Source organism: Nesoenas mayeri, assembly GCF_963082525.1.
Source record: "Nesoenas mayeri genome assembly, chromosome: 10".
NCBI classification, from domain to species: Eukaryota; Metazoa; Chordata; class Aves; order Columbiformes; family Columbidae; genus Nesoenas; species Nesoenas mayeri.
The window spans coordinates 3,165,661-3,186,915 of record NC_137560.1 but is presented as its reverse complement, the minus strand read 5'-3'; the positions used below and the strand labels follow the sequence as shown (position 1 = coordinate 3,186,915).

General features: G+C 41.6%; 1 protein-coding gene across 4 annotated transcripts in view; it reads left to right on the top strand.

Annotated features, from left to right (window-relative positions):
* The first annotated feature begins 1,574 nt into the window (after positions 1–1,574).
* RAF1 (Raf-1 proto-oncogene, serine/threonine kinase) overlaps positions 1,575–21,255 on the top strand; it is a 45,911-nt gene continuing 26,230 nt past the window's right edge. For 3 of the 4 annotated variants that reach the window (XM_080350380.1, XM_080350378.1, XM_080350381.1), the window contains exons 1-2: positions 1,582–1,704; positions 20,455–20,670. In XM_080350380.1, coding sequence (XP_080206506.1) covers positions 20,464–20,670 — 207 coding nt within the window. In that variant the 5' untranslated portion in view covers positions 1,582–1,704; positions 20,455–20,463. Of the gene's footprint in view, positions 1,705–12,075; positions 12,132–20,454; positions 20,671–21,255 lie in introns of all 4 variants that reach the window. The other variant, XM_080350379.1, reaches the window with a different exon arrangement.

Here is a 21,255-nt window from a genome sequence, read left to right as displayed (position 1 = left end):
CCGTCCCTTAGGGATTCCTGCCCGGTGTCCAGCCCGGGGTTGCTGTGGAACAGGTGGGACTGGCGGCAGGTCCTGCAGCGGGACGGGAGAGGGACAGACTCGCAGACATAAGTTTTTTTAATCAGAGACATCACCATTTCCTAAAACTTAAATCCAGCCTGAAAAATCCATTCTGCTGAAGTGTCTTGCATAACATCGATTGTTTGGGAAAAAATAGTATGTTGTACAACTTTCATATGTGGAAGTACCCAATAACAAAGTGGTAACAAAAGGCATTATAGAAGAAAACCCTTGGGTTCATTCAATAACGAAGTCAAAATAGTTAACGTTACGATGAAGCAAGTGAAAGCACTTTAAAGGACTTTTTTTTTCACCTCATAGATCCTCTGCCTGTGTAACTGAAGTGTAGTTATAAGAGTTTTTCTTTTAAAAGACCCTTTGGAACAGATATTATCATGTAACTTGAACAACTTCAGAATATCTCTATACTCTTCCCTAGTTCTCTATACACAACAGCCCATCACCTATTCTATTCTGCCACAGAAGTACCAGGAACCACCCAATGGTGTGTTCCACTGTTTCAAAAAACTGTTTCAAAAATTATTTCGCATGTAGAAAAAGAGTTTATGTTGATCTGAAGCAATTGCTAGCAGGCAGAATAATGCTAAAGTTGAGCATGCAGTGCAAAACAGACCCTCCAAATTCAACGTGCCTGGAGCCGATGAGCCTCTTAAAATTTAATTCATGTTTAAAGACAGTAGGTGAGGTAGAATTAATAAGATGACCAGTTTCAAAACCAAAAATGTATTAATCCAAGTAACTTGAATTATTTAGCAGAGGCTGAAAGTTGTTTCAAATTCCTCAGCATCACGTGCTCCAGCACGTTCTCCTCTCTGTGTATCACAGATACCATACGATTTAAAGCATACGTGTTTTTTTTTCCAAGAAGTAAGAGATTTAATGAATTTCAAAATGTTAATCCTGCACAGAAGAACGCTGGCGGCGTGCTGTGGCAGTGCGCTGCAGACAGACCTCAGCACTGATCCTTTCTTACCTGACTAGATGTTCTACATGTTTGAGGGCTCAAGAGACTGCTCCTGACTCAGAGTCCACAGAGTCAAACAGGCCAGATAGTTCAAGCCTCAGAAAATAACAAGGTACTTGACAGCAGGTGAATATTCTATCTGCACAGCTACACAGCTTAACCGTCCGGCACCCGGAGGCTCAGCCCCGGCCGGGCCGGGCGGGAGCGGCGGGACCGCCGGGCTGAGGGCGCCTCTGAGGGGAGGAGGGGCGCGCCGGGGTCGCCCCGTCAGGCCCCGCTCTGGCTGCCCCGGCGCAGCGGCGGAGCTCATCCCTCACACCCGGCTCGGTTCCCGAGGGGCTGGAGGAGCAGAGAGGCTCCGGGCCCCCCGCAGCACCTCAGCCGCTGCCGCCGCTCCCAAATGGCGGCCCGGGGGGCGCGGGGAGGAGCGGGCTCTATCGGCAGCTCGGCGCTCCGCGCTCAGGCCGAGAGGCGGGGCGGAGCGGGACGGGAAGAGGAGGCGAGGCAGGCGAAAGAGAAGGAGCCGAGTGCCGACGGGTCGATGGGCGGAGGATAAATGTCTCGCTGAGTGTGAGGCCGCCATTTTAGATGAGGAACGAAAGGAACGGCGCCGAGTGGCACAGCAGCCTGGGGGGAGCCGCCGGGAGGGAGTGACATCGGTAGGAGCGGCGGTGGGCTGAGGAGCGGCAGAGGACAAGGCAGGGAACGGGGGAGACGAGGGCTCCCGCTCGGCGCTCCCTTCCTCGTTGCTGGCGCCTGGAGCGGCGCCGGCTGCTCCCCGCGGGCTCCGCGCCGGGCGCGCTGACCGGCCGCCGCCTCGGCCCTGAGGGGAGGCAGCGCGGGGGGGCGGCCGCTCGCCCCTGGCAGGCCCGGGGGAGGCGGGAGGTGAGATCGGCCGCCTCCGTCCCTGCGGGTCGCGGCTCCTCGCCGAGCTCTTCGCGGTCGGATGGTGTGCAGCGCTGGGCCGGCGTCCCCGCCGCGGGGCCGCCCTGTGCGCCGGGCCTGGGGAAGGTGCCGAAGCCCCGGCGCGGGGGCTGTGAGGGGGTCTGGGGCCCGTGGCGGCCGCGGCGGCTCAGGGGAGGCGAGGGCAGGTGTCTGCGGCCGCTTGTCAGTGCCAGCGCGGAGCCCGGGGATGCGGGGGTGTCCGGGCTGGGGCTCCGCACCCCCGGGGCCGCGGCCGCCCCGGAGCAGCCCCTGGCGCGGGGCCCCGGCCGCCAAGGGGGTGCCCGGCGGTGGCTCCGCCGGCCCGGCCCGCTCGGGGCTGGCGGCGCCGTGTCCGCTTCCAGGGGCGACTCCCGCACCTTCCGAAGGACTTGTTGGCCGAACCCAGAACGGAATACGCGTTTAAGTTGTATCAGCATAACTGAATGCACTCTACTTGGGCATTCTTCGGTTGGAGCTGCTTTTTTTTTTTTTTTGGCTTAGATTCAGTTTGAAAAAAAGACATTGAAAACTGGAGTAAGATGGTTTCATTTCCCAAGTTGTTCTAACTTGTTTCAGCTTTTACATGTATGAATGGTGTTACTCCAGAGCCAGGGCTTGAAGATTGCTGTTTCTGGGCTGTTTTTATCTACATTCTAAATGTACACACAAATAACCTGCCCGTGCTAACAGCAGCACGGCTCTTGCCCATTGTTCGTCCGGCCTACGTCAGGCTAAATTATCAGTATAGAATTTATTTTCCTTCTTAGCCTTTAAGTGACATCCATAAATACAGGGACCTTACCTGGGACAGTGAGGCCTCAAAACAATTTGTAGTGGAATTGCTGCAGCACAGTGTGCATTCCAGATGCAATTGTAGGTTGTCATAGGAATGCAAGAAGAGAAGGGTCTGTAATGGAGTAAAACTAATATTCTTCAAACACCGAAGCCAGCTTAACATATCTGAAAATAGTTTTGTACGAAAGACTTTTAAAATGTCTTTTATTTTAGTGCTTCTGAAAAACTCAGCTCCGAATATTGCCTAAAGGATCACTGCATCAGGTAAAACTGGGGTATAATTTGAACACACGTGCTTATCCTTTAGGACATGTCTACAGTGTTGGTGCAGAAGAAAAGACAGAATTGGTGAATGTGAGAGTTAATTTCAGACAGTTCAATCAAGTCTGTTCTGTGGACACTTATTCAGAATGGAAGTGGCTTTAATTTAGTTTGTCTTGGTGAATATTTTCTGTAGGTAAACCCTAAGGCTACAATTAATCATAAAAACGGTATGGAGCTGTATGTATATTCATGCAATGGATGACTGATTAATATGGTAAGCAATTTAATCTCAGATTATTAAATCAGATGTGAATTAGCTTATTTGGGTTGGAGCAGTGGTGCTTTCAGAAATCTGGAATGTGTTTTTCATATGGTTTGTTGCCATATTTAATATCTTCAGGACTGGACAACTTATTGTGCAACACTGCTGACTAACCTGCTTTGAATGAAAATCTGGATATTTTTTTCCAAAGAAGATATAAACCTTATTTTTTCAGTTGAATGCCTTTGGTGTGTACATAAAATTTTCCTTTTTTTTTTTTTTTTCCTTAACAACAACAAAGTCTATTCAAATTACATATGAAGTTACTGCTGTATCAGGGGTTGAAGTTACTGGAGTTTATTAAAATAACGCATACTTTATAAACCACAAACATGACCCACAAAAATCATTGGTCAGCACTTCTTAGTATGCTAAATCAGCACTAGTTTCTTCTGGGACATGTAATCCCCTCCTCCCCCCAGTTTATTTGGCTCCTTCACTGCTGGGAAACCAGGAGTTGAGGAAAAAACAGATTCTGTTTGCCCCTGAAAGCAAATTAAATGGAGATGCTGAGAGCAGTTGGTTCTAAAACTTTTTGAGGGGATGGGAACCAAAAGCTGTCAGTTCAAATACCTATGTATGGCTAAGTCTAAAAATCAGTTAGTTTGAAGTGCTGAAGTGGTGCTGACAAATTCACTTTTGTGTTATGGATGCAGAAGGTTTAAATTATTTTTATATTCCAAAGAAAGTTATAAGAGCAAATGAACTAACCAGGTCTAGTTCAACACAGATTTGTGTTGATCTCCGATCATCTCTGCTGCAAACATACTGTCGTTCTCACCTTCAGCCGTTCCCTTTGCCACCCTTTTGCGATACCTCCAGCACCTCCTGCTTCCTCATTTTGATGTTGTCATACTTAAACACCTTCCAATTGTTTTCTTTTTCTCCTCTCCCTCCATTTGTGTGTTGTCTGCCTCTTGGCCTCTCAGCCAGGCAAGAGGGGCTTTAGCCTCACACCAGAGGTTTCTGCTGCGGTTCCAATGAGGAGGATGAGCAGAGCGAAGGATTCTTCCCTGCTCTGCCTCCCTATTTCTATATTGCCATAGCTTGTGGGAAATTTGTATCCTCGATGCCCCTCCTGAACTGTTTAGTTGAAATGAGAGTTGCTGGAGGAGCAGCAGCAGGACAGCTGGCTGGCAGGATCACATAAGACCAGTTGCCTAAGAAACAAGGGTAACTTCTTTTATTTATTTGTGCAATTGAATTTCCAAAATGCTAATTCATATTGAAACAGATGAATAATTGATAAGGATGATTGTATTCTAAGAAAGAAGTTCCTGGACCATCTTTTAGCTTAAAGATGCAGTAACGATAGACTGTGTAGCTGTGAAGAGAAATAGGAGTGAGTGTTCTGTTTCTCATAAAAACATCAAATTGCATAAGTCAAAATTCTCTTTATTTGAGGAAGTGGCAAAAATAGTCAAAGCAAGATTAAAACTTGTGATTTATCTATAATTTCAAGCACGGTAGTAGAAACACAATTTCAGTAAGTTTTACATAAGTTTAATTTGTAAGTGAGCTGACATGTTTACATCTGCATTGTACTAATTTTGATTGATTTTGCATAACTGCTTATGCAAAAGCCTTCAGTATTTTCTAGTATGAAATAGATCCACTATGCATTGAATAAAGTGGTGGAAATATTTTGTCAGCTCTAGAAATTAATGGAAAGATGAGTTGATGCAGCACTAGGAGATCAGGTAAAAATACTTTCTGACAAATGAACAAGGTATTTTAGCAATGTGGATGCATTAGTGCATGGGTTTTGAGACAGCATCCAGCAGGTACAACTTACCCTGTATGGTATTCTGTGTGGGTAATCCAAATAAATATTTAGTGATGTTCCTAGTTTTTCTGAAAAGAAAGTCTGTTTTGGACAAAGTTCTGTGAATAATTCTCAGTGCTCTGTTGCCTCTTGCTGTGTACACTATTTTTTGTAAAAAACCAGTTTTGCTTTGAAAAGCAGCTGGTGCACGTTTATTCCTTTAGTGACTTCGATATTGTGTTTGTACAATAAATGTCATCTGTTTCACACGGAGTTGATTTTATTGCAGCAGTGTGTACTGACCTTTTGCAGTTTGATAGAATATGGTCATCTTGTGTACTGAAATTCTGCAGCGCATGCAGTAGATGAGGATAAACAAAGCGCTCTTCTTGAGTCATTTGTAAACGAGTAAAGCATTTTCTTGGTAGACTTCGGCGCTAAGAATTATAACTGATCATTAAGGAACAGAATGTTTACATAAGTGAGTATCCTTTTTTCAGGGTTTTTAGTGACAGAGTCAGTATGGTTGAATTATATATTTTACAGAGGCTTTTGCTTGCTTATGGGGAACAACAGGCTTTTTAGAGCTAAGATTTGAGTGCAGAAGAACTGGATTTGTGTAGGACGCCAGGGTGGCAGATGCAGGTCGCTGCATTGGTTTGCAGTTGCAGGTGTGTCTGTTCTGCTCTTTCTCCTGCATGTTCCAAACGGATCCTGCACGTTTGCAGAAACGGAGCGGAGCAGGAGCACAGTTACATCAAAGCCGATTGGTTTTAACTTCAGGCAAAAGAGTTTTTTGCATTGCCTTGCAAATCATCCATGCCCGTGGTGAATATGTAAGCGACTCTGTCTTGTTTTCTTTGCACTCATCTGAAGATCTGCACACGGGACCTGTATCTCCAGCTCTTCTGATATGAGCCCCTTTTTATGTTGTTGTTGTTCTCAGTTTCGTTGCTCCGCGGAATCGTTTCACTTGCTGTGTTGTGGCTCCCTGCAGATGTTGATTGCGATGGTGCTGCCAGTTTTCTCTTAGTGCTGCATTACATGGCTTCATTTCAGGTTTCAGCTTACGTCGCATACTTGCTATTGGTTCGACCCTAGAATATTTCATTTCTGACAAACAGCTGACAAAAGGCTGTTAATTAATATTGCATTCCAATTGAAATACGTAGTATCGGTTAAGAGCAGTTGAGACACCGTGTATATTTTTAGTTCACAAGCTAGAGGGAGGTTGCTTCACTAACTCGCAGCTGGGTGTGTCGTGGGGTTAACCATATTAATTAAACCTGGCTCAGAGGTTTTTTAAAAAATGGCTCAGAGCCCCCATTATAGTCTGCTGTTAGATAATTCTTCTCACTGTAGAGCGAGCTAGAGATTTGAAAATGAGAGTTTGAGGAGCCCCAAGCTGGAGAAGACTAGCAAGAGAAGAGGGAATGCAAGGTAGTGCACGGCTAGAAGAAAGGTGTCTTTAATGCCTTTGTACCTCTGCAGGGCTAACATTTAGGTATATATTGAGAAACTTTAACATGCAACTAATCTTCCTTTTTATTTTTCTGTAATGTCTTATTTTGCTAGTCATTTGCTTCCAGTATATATCCTTGTCAAATCTGTCAGTAATTTGTGCTAATTTTTGCGTATTCTACTTTCTTGTTCCATTCTCAAACATCTAACAGTGTTCGCTCAAAGTCTTTCAGTGCTTCCTAGCATAGTCTTTAAAGTCTATTGGTATACCACAAAAGGCACTGCCCCCACACTGTGACTCCTTGTTGGACAAACAAGTAAATTATCATCTTTTTTGCTTTCTTCTATTTTTTTCCAGTGTAGAAGAAACTATGAGATTTTACCTCAGAGTTTCTTGGTGCAATTGGAGGAGGAGGCATAGTGAAACATGTGGAGAAACGTGTACTCCCTCGTCTTCGCATGGAATTGTTACAGAAATGTAGGAACACAGAGGAATAGTCCTGCAAAGTAATAAAAATGGGGGGAGGACCATTAGACTGGAGCTCCAGTGGTGGCAGTGCTGCTGGGAAGAAGAAATACTAGTTAATAATATTTTAACTTTTTTTTTAATTCCTAATTTATTGCTACCCAAAAAATGCTAGTTATGTTATTCCCAAAGGATTATCATAGACAGTAGAATATTTTTATAAGTTTATTTTAATTCCACTTAGTATGGAGATGAAAGATCCTATAATTATCTGTCTAGCTTCCAGTTGAAAAGGTGCATTTTGATATATGACACTTAGTTTTTTTTAACTTTGTTTTAGAAACTGTGTTCTAAGTTTCACTGAAAGCTGATCATATTTATGACAAAGGATGTGACTTCAGCTTCAGATTCTATATGCCCATTTTCTTAGAATTCCAGAAGTTCAGAATTTATCTAACAATCGTTAATTCCAAGATTACTCTCTGGTAAATATTTTCCTTATTTTGATAATTTGGGATAGAATTTGAATTCCTTCAGATCTAATCTGTTTCATGAGCCCCCTGAAAGAATTAGTTTAATCGGTTCTTTCTTTGTGCCCTTCTTCTTGCAATTTTATGGGGATTTTTGTAAAACCTATATTGTAAACCCCACACATTGAGTATGGCAAATGTGTCTAAGCTCTCTCTGCTTTTGAATTTGCATGAAACATATGTGTATTTCTTCATATATACCCATGATACTACTGGTGCCATTGTGTGCAAATACGAAACGTTTTTGATTTTGGCAGTGTTTTCAAACTTAAGGAGACTTACAGATGTTTGTGATCACTCAGTGCTTCCTAGAACAAGGGAAAAATTATACTAGTAACTATGCAAGCTAGGTGGCATCCTGATTTTTCTGTCTGCCTTTTCCCTCCCTATGTCCCTCTCTGACAACTTTTGAAAGCTGTGTGCGAACCATACCAATCCATGGTCACGAGTGGGCAGAAACCTCGTGGTGTTGGAGGTGGGAGGATCCTGGTTTCCCTTGTACCTCATTAGAAAGCGGAGCAATCTCAGTCATGTCTAAGCCAAGCTGCTGGCTGAGGAACACGAATTTCTTCCAGCAGAGCAACATTTCTGTCTCCATCTGATCACCATTCTAACAGTTTTAAACATTCCTATGGTGACAGTTTTTATCATTCTGAGAAAACATGGCAGAAAACCCATGTGGAGTTGAGGTGCAAGGGGTGGTTGGGGTTGAGGGGCTGCCTTTGCAGAACCGAGCCCAAATGGGTTCATTGCAGGATGGCACGCGCGGCTCAAGAGCGCCTGTGAGTGAAGCAGCTTCCAGAATGTGTTGCAGCCAAAAGAAACAACAAAGTGTGCAAGCCTCTAATTTTATGCTGACATTTAACAAAAAAATAAACCGTGTTCTGAATTACGTCATTCATCTGTGTTAAATGCTTTAGAAGCAAGGATAAAGCTTACGCAGGCAATAAATGGCAACTGAAACAAAGTGGTCATGTCAGAGTGATATAGTGGATTGATTTCAGCTGAAAGTGAGTTCCAGAGCTTACTCTTGGATTTCTCAAAGCTTTTAAGTTGACTATGTAACTTGTTCACTGGCAATCAAGCGGTTATAAAAAGAGAGCCAGCTGATGTTGCAATCTAAGCACTGGCCATATAGTGGAAAGACTCTCCTTTGGCATGTTCACTAGTGCTATTTTTACCTATTCCAGTAAGATCTGCCTGTGTAATGTTAAATTACAGGACAGTACCTGGAATTATTTTGTTTTACAGAAGTGCTGTATGCTCTGAAGAAAGATATTAATAAAGTTGTCAGGCAGATCGAGACTAAAATTGTCTTACATTGGATAATAGTTTTTCTTCTGTCACCACAAATAATACTGCTGCTGTAACTGTAAGAGATTCTTTCCCTTTTGCTTGCATATTTTATGTCTGGCTTTTTTAAAATTTTGATTTCCTTTGTATATTGAGCGTTTTGTCTTTCTCAGGTTCTTGTGTGGAGACTTTAAATAGGCAATATGAATTTTAGAGACAGGTAATTAACAGTGTAGCCCAGGAATAGGTGTAGTAGGAGGTTTTTGTCATTACTCTTAACAGCCTGATTTTGCTTAAATTTTAAGTTGATGGTTCTCTTGCACAATAGAAAATGAAATGGATGTTTATCTGGGAATAGATTTTCAGTGCTGCCAGTGACCAGGCGCTGTATCTACCAAACTGGTTGCAGTGAAAAGTGGAGGGAACTGCAAGAACGCCGTAACAGGGTAATGCTGGGGTGCGATTGGAGAAATAGCACGTATAGGATGTCACACATGCAGGTGTATGATCATCCGAATCACAGCGCTGAAGTGGCTAGTGTTTATGATTACCTAATCTTAAATACAATATTGTCCAGGTATATTTTCTAAAACTGTCAGCATCTAGTTCAAAAGTAACTTGACAAGACTGAAACACAAACCTGTGATTTTAAAACTGTTCGTTTCAAACTCTTACTCTGGCTGTTTGTGCAATTAGGTGTATATTTGCAGCAGAATTTTGAATTTTTCCGAAGCAATGGTTTGACAGTTAGCTGTGATCAGCGATCAGCGCATGCAAGTTGAGCGTCCCCTTGCAGAACACCTGCTTCCCTTGCTCCTTCTCTTGCACTGTGGGGTATCCCGGGTGGAAATCCTGCAAACTGGCAAACTTCCTCCGGTACAGAGTCATTTTCTTCTCCCTTGGCTTTGCCATTGTCTTAGGTGAACAATTCTACTTCTCAGGTTTAATTGAGTCTACATCTGCAATAACACCTGGTATTTTGTCAACTCTTTTGCTTTGTAAATCCTCCTTGTTGCCAGTTCTGTTAGCAAATGTTCTTGCTGATTTTTGTTTTTCATGTATGACGTATCTGTCAAGGAGAAGATATGATTTTTACTCCCTTACAGCTGTTACTTTGGTTGCAAGTAGAAATATTGTACCTGCTCCTTCTTTAACCCATCAGTCACATTTCATGCTATGCCTTCCCTTCTTGATTGGCATATATATTCTTCGACAGAAATGCTTTGGGTTTTCAATCTGTAAAACCTCTACCGCTCTCCATCAGTTTTCTCTCCTCTTTTTCATCCAGCATTATCCATCATACTGACTGGATTAGTTTTCTCAAAGTTTGTCCCGGACTGTTTTCAGCTCAGTTTTTAGCTCTTGTTTTCCCGAGGAACCATTCATTGCAAATCTCTTGACCTCTGAGCTGAATGTGAGGATCACAACTGTATCCTTGTTTTGATCAGTTTACTAGTTGTCAACCAAGCTATGTTTAAAAAACAAAAACCCAACGCTTTCCCCTTCTCCCCCTATGCCTGTACTGGTTCCTGCGTCTTTTTCTGGTCCTCTGCTTATTCTTATGGTTCTTAAGGTGTTTTTGATCTTCGCCGTTTCTCTCTGCTTCTGGCCCCCACGTACTTTCTGGTCCCATCACTTCCCACACCTTATTCCTCAGTAATCTGTTAAAAATAAACAAACAAACACCTCCTCCCCCTTGATTCACTGTGGATTATTTCCTAAATATATCATATTGCTGAATGGTTGTCTTCTGGTAGAACTAAAGATCTCAGCTTTTCCTCAGGTGTGTGAAAGACAGAATTCCTTCCTCCCTTCTCCCCAGTCTTCCTGCTTATCATTTTCCATGACAGAAACCGTATTCACAATATTATGTAGGTCATGTTCCTAAACATTTGCTGTAGAGAGGCATGCAAGTTAGTAAGCTGGGTAAATGTACAGTTCAGACTGTAAATAGGTTTTAATTTTAAAATTACTAAGCAACTCAAGGCGGAGATCGCGGAGCATTCTTCTGGCTTCTTGGTGTAGTCTTTGCAAGTTTGCTGTCTTGGGTACAATGATTGCAGCTGGTTTTTTTTCATGTATGTGCGCTGCCCAGGAGAGATGATTCTTCTGACCAAATGCAAGCTTGCAGTATAAGATTTCTTCTAGATTTTTTTTATGTGTATTTTCTTGTATTTCATCTAAAGAAGGACGGGGCTGTTCAACCTGGAGAAGAGAAAGCTTTGTGGAGGATGATATCAATGTGTGTCAATACACTGCTGGGAGGGAACGAAGAGGACACGGGGCTCTTCTCACGAGTGCCCAGTAACAGCACAACGTGCAATGAGCACAAATTAAAACACATGAATCTCCATCTGAACATGAGAAAACACTTCTTTTACTTTGAGGGTGGTCAAACACTGCAGCAAATCGTGCTGTGGAGTGTGTATTTGTGGAGCTGCTCATACCCCGGGGGCTTGGCCCCGCGGGAGCTAAATGACCTCAAGAGGTCCCTTCCAGCCTCAATGGCTCCATGACTGGGTTGCATCCTTGTCCTCTCTAATCATCTCTGCATAGCGTTGTTTTAGGAATTGCTAATTAGAATGGGAACTTTGACTAAGAAAGCATTTTACCCTTTACTGTCCAGTGAATATTTTTGTATATTTGATTTATGCTTCTTTCTTTAACTGATCTGAGCTTCCAGTCTTTTAATCAAGACTTCTTCAGCTTCCATAGGAATTCTTCCTCTTGCAGCTGATGTTTATAGGCAAGATACAGGTAGCCTTCAGAGGCCTAGCTTATTACTTTTTTGTTTGTTTTGGATCCAAGATTTATCATAACATTTGTGAGTCAGCAAGGTGTTTTTGTGTATGACTGAGGAACTGATGTCTTGAGAAGAAAGTATCCAACTTCTGCTTAGTTTTTACTTTAGTGTGTTTTTAGCTGTAAAAGATTTGTATGATGTTTCCGAATGACATAATATTGAGCTGGGGTAGCATTGTCCTGCAGTGTGGCCTTACACAGTGCGTCTCATTATACCAAAATGTTGCCTAAAATAAAGAAAAGCTAGAAGGCCCCAAAACTATTAACAGTCGAAGGTTGGTAAGTTAACTCTACTGTCAGTGTAATTCACAGAGTATTATTTTGTTATTAATTCGCTATGTTGTGCTTATGTATAAGTTTGTCTATTAAAATAGTAAATATCTTCTGGTTTTATGTTACCTTCCACAGATGATGTACTTCATCCTTTTGTCATAGGACTTCATCTGCTTAAAGAAAAACTAAAGGTATAACTAACTTTCTCTGGTTATCTTTCCCCTCCTCCTTACTCTGCCCCATTCCTTCTGAGGTCCCTGGGTCTTTCCTGGAGGAAGGGGACCCTACCACAACCAAGCTCTGTGCTTGTATTTCTTCACTGCTGCTAGAGTTGGGCTTTATTTTTGGTGTGATACAGTGTTTGCTTTATCCTGTATGTTTAACTGAAACTCTTACTTGAGTAAGTCTCCATGGATATTTACTTTGCAGGGGGAAAGCCCTTCCTCAGTTTATAACCTTATATCTTGATATTTGCCTGTCTTTTCCAGGTAGCATTTGCCTTTCCACACAGCTACAGCAGATCTCTTGTGAATAATCCAGACATAATGTAAATCATGTCTGTGAAATTATCTTACAACTGGTGCTCTTATATTTTATTTTCTTTTTATTCTGAGATTGTACCTCTGAAATAAAAAGTCTGTTATGGCACTTCGTTAAATAAATAAAACCCCACCCAAACCAGAACTGTAATTTAATGGATATATTTAGTAAAATAACATAAGATAGAGTTAAAATGGAGCATAATTACTTTCTGGAGGCACTCAGGCCGGTAAATGTCTGACATAGTCTAAGTAATTTTGATTGTATACAATCCGTAATTTCTAATTACATTCAGTCCTTATTTACCATTTCATGCAGTCTTCTGTGCAAATGGTGGTGTGTAGGAGACAATAAAATAAAGTTAGGAGAGCAGTCCAGGCAGTTTGTAACTGAAATGCTCAAGTAGTATCATGTTAGATGTAGTTCATATTGCAGAAGGGTATGTTCAGCTATTTCTAGGAACACTTAATTATAAAATGTAAGGGAGAAACATTTGCCCTGTCTTCTCACAGAAAAATAACTCAAGGCCCATTGCAGACCTTGGGGCTATTGTCCCTGTTCCCTGCACGCACTCCCCCCTGCCCTGGCTTTTAGAACTGTAGCAGTGACCTGGTGGCACAGCTGCCTGCACAAAGATGACATTCAATAAACTCAGTTTATTACTTAAAAGCTCCCCTGAGTGAATGCAGAGATCACCTCACTCTTGAATTAGCTGGATCACTGCATCCTAGTGCAGATAATCACGCGTGTCTGGTATTTTTCAGCAGTATTTGAACAGTACCTGGGGTATGTCTGTGCTGTACAGTTCACCTGCATCACTAGCAGCTTCTTGAATAACCTCATCTCAGGCTGTGCTCCTTCTCAGCAAAACTGAGGTGGGTTTGAAGACTGGTATGTCCTCAGCATTGCATGCAACTGAGGGAGGACGGAGCCAGGAATTCTTTGCGCTGAGATTCTCAGTCACTTTTGTTTAATCCTTGAGAACTTGTGTGGGAAGGGCATTTGGTGGATTGCTGACGTGTGAGTAACTTTTTCATCCTTGCTGTAAAGTGGATGAGTTCCAGGCAACTGTAAACACAGTTTGGGGCTTTCATCCCTACTTGAAACAATTCAAGTGTGAGCAAGTTCAGAATGCAAATAGGCACGTGTCTGAGAATGTATGAACAGTTGATTGAAGGACTTGGGGGAAAAATTACTTGTCTGTGTAATGCCAACACACATGTAAACTCTCAGTCCTGCAATGCAAGGTCTGCTTTAAAGTGCTGTCTTTCAAAATCTTTCTTTGGAGGATTCTGCTGTAAAGAATTTAACATTATGGTGAAGAAACAAGAAGTCTAGGCGTGAGAGGAACATAATATAATGTGATGGTGATGCAATCAAATATAAGAAAGCAGTGTTCAGTATGCTTTGATTTCTAGTAATGCATTCAAATTTACCAAATTAAAAAAGGAGAATGTCTGAAACATCCCTTCAGCTTTCATAGTCTTTATAATGTTAACACAGTTAAAACATGGAGTGACAACCTCTCAATAATTAGCAATTTTTATTATAAGATAAAAATGATAAATTATCATACTAAAAAAAGTGGAGGTTTTACTCCATGACATAGAGTTCCAATGCTTTTTTAGCAAGACTTGTACAAAACATATATGCAAAATTTGTGTACTTCACTTGCCTTCCTTTTGTAGCTGTTTTAATAGTGATTTTATGAGCTTTTTTGTCAGTCTTTATAGACTCAGCAGTAGCACTTAACTAAAACTTTTAGAGAGTTCTGGTTGAGTGCTTGGAAACACATGCTGCATTTTTCTTTTTACCTGGGATGGCTTTTTTCCTTTGGAAAAGGGAAGTATTTGGATTTGATAGCCCTTGGTGCTCTCTTAGACACAAGCGGAGTGTTCAGTGCTCCTGTTTCTCTAATGAAGTCAGTCAGATTTTGTAGGGCAACTTTAATAGAGCCCCGCATTTGAACTTAATACAAATTGAACGTGGGAAGAAATGGGTGACTGACGTGGGAATGACAGGTCTTCATAAAAATTGTTTCGGAAAAGTAGCCTGAAGCCGTCGCAGTCAACAAAGCAGCCAAAGGTGCAGGTGGTTTGGGTGACAAATCCCTACTAACCAAAGCCCAAAGTACAGCCTGCTACAGCCAACTATTATTGTATGACTTGTTTGATGCTTACTAACCGAAGTTTTACTCTGGAAATTACTCTTATATACAGAAAGGTGTTAGTCTTGCAAAGGATTAATGGATCTGGAAGCACATCATCCTGAGAGTTGCATTGCTTGTGCCCACCTTATCATAGAGCCCCCGTTGTTGGAAGACCAATGTTATTTTTTTCTTAAATATTTCAAAGTTACATTAGCAGCGTAATGGCTGAAGTAGTGACTAAGAAATGCAGTGTTCAGAGAAATGGAGAAAAAGATGAGACAAGATACTTCCAAGATCACAACAACTGAGGCAGAAATGACGTGTAATTTATCAGTATTGGTTGGGGTTTGTTTGTTTTTCTCCTGAATAATAACACTTCCTCCTGTTAATTTTTAATATTTTTTTGGTCGCTTCTATTAGGGGGGCGCTTGCTTTTTGGTGTCAATCTCTTAAAATGAAGGACATTTGAAGAAAAAATGCCAACCCTGTAGGTGTGTAAGAGATTTGCTTGGCTTGTTAGACTGATCCTAACTCTTGCCCTGCATTTATGTTTACATGGATCACAGCTTTATTTATTAATATGGAAGTGCATCCATATTTATCTTCTACTGCTATGAAAATCTGCTTTTAAAAAACACTGCTGTACATCACAATAGATACTTGTTTAATGTTTCTTTTTTTCACCAGACAGATGGTCACTCATGCAATATCAACCAATTGAGAATTATTGCATGGCAAGGGAACTGAGAAAAGACCGCAGTTAAGAGTATTCTTGATCTTTTTTGTGTCAGAGATGAAAACTTTTCTTGTAAGCAACTTTTAAAGCTTATATTTTCTAACAGAAGTGTTTGTTTTGAAATGGATTCTGGGTTTTGTTCTGTGGCGTTTCGCTTTTGTATATGTATTTCATTAAACGTGAGTGTGACTTCTGATGGTTTGTGTGGTTAGAAATGGTAGCACGTGTGTGTTGGGAGGGGAAACTGTATTTACATTTGCTTTGAAAGCTTTTGGTGTTTGTTTCAGAAATAAAGAAGGTGAGGCACCTAAACTTGATACCGAGAGGAGTTCAGCTTTGTATCCCGTGAACTCCGAGGCTGCTTCATCACCAGTTCCAGCATTCTTTAGGGAGACAGACTGAAATTCTTAGCAGTTCAGACTAAACACTTTTTGCTAGTCATAGAAAAAGTTAAAGCAACTTAAAGTGTCTTTTGGATATGAATCAGTGATACAAGTGTACAATCTGAGCGGATGTGAGTGAATGATCTCCAGAAATTCGTTACTGTTAGATGTGCACATTGCATACACATTGTGTGCATCTCGTTTGAATGCGTGTTCAAATGACTATCAAAATCTGTAATTATGCAAAAAGGACTTGTTCCCAGTGCACAATTTACTTGTGGCAGGTGGAGGAATAGTGTGATTTTTTTTTTTTTCCTGTTCAGATTGGATGGTTAATATGAAATGAATCAGTATCAGTTTCCTGGCAGTACTGGATCCACAAGGGGACTGATATACTTTAGTAGCTTAAAATATTCTGTGCTGCTGTTGTAGTTTATAAGTTGTAGACAGGCTGTTTGAAGTCATTTTCATGAAAGTGAAGATTTGCACAAAGAAAAATTTTAGATGTGTGAAAGCATTCAGCTGGCAATGGATTACTTGAGCATGACATAAATATAAGTCTAGTATCTGGTAATGGTTATGTTTCAGAAACATAACTCATTTAAAGGAGAAAAGCTAATTTTTCTGGAATAGGCAAACTAAGAATTATATATTTATGAAGGCATTATTGTAAAATCTTTCATTTTTTACTTCAAGTTTCTCTTTCAAACATATTGGACATCTTTTCACTGGAATGGATTGATGTGGATCTTGGGAGAGCTGGAGAAAATGAATTTCAGTAAAAAGGGCTTCCATCAGTTACTGGTTGGAGCACAAGACCCCAAATGAATAGAAAGGTGAACTGTACTGTGCACGTGTCGTATCTGGTAAGGTGGCCAGAAGGGGGACACGCTATCCTGGGAACCAGCACATGTCTTGGCTTCTGCTGCTGTGTTCAGTCCTGGGTTCAGTGTACTAGCTAGAAATAATGTGTGTATGTGCAATATTATGGTGTGTTGTTTATATATATATTTTCTTTGTCAGTTCAAAGCTGGTCAAGTAGTTGCTGGGCTAATTCTCTTACCTCATATCTATGAATACAGTGAGCTGTTTGGATGTGTTTGTATATATTCATATAATTTTTTTAAGCTAGCTTTCCTTACACTAGAGGGCAGGGGAGGAGTGTAATTCATCTGTAAAATGACTTCTTAAGAAGCAACTTTTATGACTGTCTCCATTCTTCCATGGTAATGATTTGGAATAAGAACAGTGACTAGGTTTGAGGAGTGAATGTGTCCAGCAGCTACCCACGCGCGATCACAATTGAAGTGCTCTTGATTAGACTGTTCTTGGCCTGAGCTGAGAACTATTTCTGAGGACCTGGAGCCTCCTGTCATCCCACACGAGGGTCACCTCAGGAGTTGGAGAGGTCAGCAGCAGGGCAGCGGGTTACTGCTGTTTCTTCAGCAAGCTCCACCTTCCCAACTGCATGTCCTTGTGTCACGGGAGCCAAGAGCAGGTTTAGCAACTTCTCATGATCGATTCCCTGTCTCTCCCCAGGAGACTGCAAATATCTTTTAAACCTCTCTTTCTTCTCTCCTGCTCTTCCACCCTCAGGCCACTTGCAGGTTTTTGTCCATTCCAGGCCAGATCTGAGCCAGGTTCTCATCTCCCTTCAGTGGTGGTGGCTTCTTGAGGCGTGTGAGTAGGAGCCGTAGCCTTCAGTTTAGGCAGGAAGGAGAGCCAAAGATGACATGGTTTAAATTTGCCTGCTGAGGTGAGGAAGCAAGTACTTTAATTTTTTAGAAAAAGAAGAACCCAGAGTGAACCCAAGCTGCCAGGGACGCAGTCATCCGCTGCAGCCAAAAAGATGGGAAAAAAGCAGCACTGGTGAAGCGTGATGGCAAGAGAGAGCAGGGCATCTCTGGACGAAAGGATTGTGCCAAACCTACACGGTCCTGAGAATATCCAGCACTGACGTGAGGTGAAGATCCTGGGAAAGGGAAGGATCCAGATGCATCATCAGAGACATAGCTGACATCTGTATGATACAGAGCCTGATAGCGGTTGCTGTGTTTGTGTTCTGACTGTGCGTACCACCACCTCCAGACGGCTTTTCTGCAATATGCAGCTGGCCTTTCAGATTTGAAGAAAAGAGCACCTCTAGAGCAGAGAAGTACCTTTTTTTTGGTATGAAACTTAGCTTTTGGCAAGTTTGACTTTTTGGTCATTTCCTGTTTTTTCTTGATTTTTTTCAGGAAGCATCAGCCTGTCAAAATAATAAATACAAATACTGTAGCGTTAGGGTGTTGTCCAGTTACGTGAGTAGTGACAACAAGGAGGTTTTGATGGTTGCCCTGCTATTCCTTATCTCAGCTTGCTCAGTAGAGAAACCCAGTTGAGCTTCTTGTGTTATCTCATGTGTTCCCTAGAGGGGTGAAGTAAAGGAGCGTTCCCCACAGTGGGTCAGGAGGAAAACGTACAAACTGGTTGGGTTTCATCTTATTTCTCTTATCTAACAGTTTATCTCCACTCTTTTTATTGTTACCATATAACTAGTTACTCTTTTAGCTGTCTATGTGCATAATAAGGTTGTTGCAACTGTACATAACTTTTTTTTTCCCACCTTTTTGGTTGCTGACAGTAGGGTAGTGCATATGAATTGTGAGGTTGTCATACTTGTAGATGCTTGTGCGTGCTGAACTCCATTCTGTTCCTCAGTTTTATCTTTGCTCCTGCCCCTTCCTTTCAGAATGTCTTTGTGTCTTCCATGTTCCCTTTTAAATCAAGCGTATGACTGTTGTCGTTTATGTGCTGTAGATTTAAAAAAGAAAATAATACCAAGTATCTCAACTTTATTAGATTTCAGTTGGGTGTTGAGTTTGAAATCTTAATGACATTTAAATATTTTGAACCCTTGAACAACTGGATGCATGAATGATCAGGAAAGGAGAGGATGTGTATGTTGTTATTGTATATGGTGTCAGTGAAAGAAATGGCTGTGAACTGACTGAGAAGATCCCTTTGTAGCAGAGAGTATAAGAGGCCTGGAGCTCTTTATTTGTAGAGTTTGTGTGTGAAAGTGGGTCCTTCATAATAAACCAAACCTTTTCCTTGATTTCATTGTTACATGTTTCCTTTCTAGATATTATAGCAGTCAGATCTGGGTTGGGGTCTGTAGCCATGGTGAGTACTGAGGGATCTAGCTGAGGCTTTTTGCTGTTGTGCTCTGAAATTCAAAGTTTATCCTTCTGGGCCTCCCCAAATGGACACTTTACAGTAGTGGAGATGTCTTTTCTCTGACAGAAGCGTGTGTTTGGGATAAGGGAAGCGCTCACGCTCGCTCTAGGTGCTGCACAAAAGAGCAGGAAGAAATGAATCGGATGCTTGAATATTTGCAACAAAGGAGGCATGGGACCATGCATGGAATAAAACTTTAAGAGATACTCATAGATGTTCAGTAAAGGAGTGTTTGGTATTATATACTGAATTAAGTTGTTAGTGGTTTCAGGAGAACAGTGTAGGTCTTTCAATGTAAGTCTTTCCTCTGCCATAAAGGGGTGAAATTAGGATTGCTTGGAAGCCCTTTGTTCTGGCATTTCCTGGTTGCTTTTTGACATTGCAGCTTCAAGATGACTTTCTTTCCCTTTTGTAGAGGTGATGGGGAGTATCAGTGGTGTGCACAGCCACTGCAGACTGGTGGCAAAAGAATTGCACTCACACCCTGTACTATTGAACAGCAGTTTCTCAGATTTTTAAAGAAGGATGTTGTTTTATGGGGGAAGTAAACTACTGTGCTTATTTTCACTGTTCCTTTTTGATTATTTCTGTTCTTTTTGAAAGCTTGGGAATGAATCTGGGTACTCCAGAATTTAACAAGGAATACATTCCACTGTTCAAACTGTTTCAAACTTCGTTTTTGCTTAGTTTTGAATAAGACGCATTTGGAGTATAATTTGGACTTCAAGCTGCATTGGAGTTGTGATAGCTGGGGAAAAAATACACAGATACCTTTATCTTTGTCCATGAGTGTACAAAAATAATACTGTATGTGGATTTGGGAGTATGCGGGGGGTTGCTCATGTCCCTGTACTGCGAGAGGTTTATATTGAAATGTAACAGCATAGTGTGGTTTGTTTGTTTTTTCTGTTTCATACTACATAAATTGTGATACTATTAAATGTTATGTGGTTATTTGGATACTAACAGTACTAAACTTGTTACTCTTTAAAAAAAGCAACCAACAGAAAAAAATCCTTTCCCCAAAATCACTGATAAAAAGTAGAATTTCTTCATTTAATGTCTTTTATTATAATTCCTGTCTTGCTGCTTTTTCTCAGCAGCACAGGCTGTTCTAATGGTTGCAGGACTGTTCCTCTGGCCCGCAGCCAGCATCTCGCCACCTCTCTGCAGGCCCCTCGGGCACTATTATGTACATGATGGTGACGCTCCTGTGACACCAGAGATGCAGTGAGAGGGGTTACACATACATTAGCCACAATCTGTGCATGTGTTGCAAGTCAAATGCTTTCAGGACTTAGGCTGGTTTTGCAGAGGTGGGTGAACTGCCGTGTTCGTGTAGGTTGATCATGTCAAAAGGAAGAGGCGGCGGTTCTCAAAGGCTCTCAAAAGAGGCTGTGAGGTCTGTTGTGTCAGGAAGAGAGAATACCGCTTTATAAGGAAGGATATTGTAGTTTTCCCTGACTCTCTCAATTTTTGTTTCGTAGACCACGTCAATGGAGCACATTCAGGGAGCTTGGAAGACTATCAGTAATGGTTTTGGACTCAAGGATTCTGTCTTTGATGGCCCAAACTGTATCTCACCTACTATCGTCCAGCAGTTTGGTTACCAACGCCGAGCATCTGATGATGGCAAAATATCAGATACTTCCAAAACTAGTAACACTATTCGTGTTTTCTTGCCCAACAAGCAACGCACGGTGGTAAGTCTAGATCAGCTTCTGTAAGAAATGTCACGCTGTTCCCAGTGCTAACACTGGGACACGGATCTGCCAAGAGAAATGCCAGGCTTCACAAAAGGTCTGATTGTGGTTAAGTGTGTTGTCATCAGTTTGGTAATTCTAGAGGACATATTTTGAAAACAACACATCTGTATTTTGAGAACCTGTATTTACCTCAGTGCTGTATTTTTCCAATACACATGAGCAAGATACTTTTCTTACAAATTTAACATTAAGAGACTCTAGTTGTTTCACCTAAGCAATGATGCCTCCATGAAATAAAACATGTAGTCATTTCTGTCACCGTTTTCTTCACTTGGACACCCACAGTGAAGCATGGTGGTTAAAGCTAAAGTGAAACTTGAGGGATCACTTTTATTAGATTTCTTGGAGCTGAGCATACTAATAATAGTCTCAAGCAAAGTTCTCTGAAACCTAAATTAAGCCTTTTTCTGTACCTAAGTTAACTGCATTTGTTTCCGTTTCTGTTATTTTACAAGCTACCTACTTGTGTGAGTGCTGTATGAAATCCTGTTTCACAGAAACTTAGTAATTGTAAGAAATTAA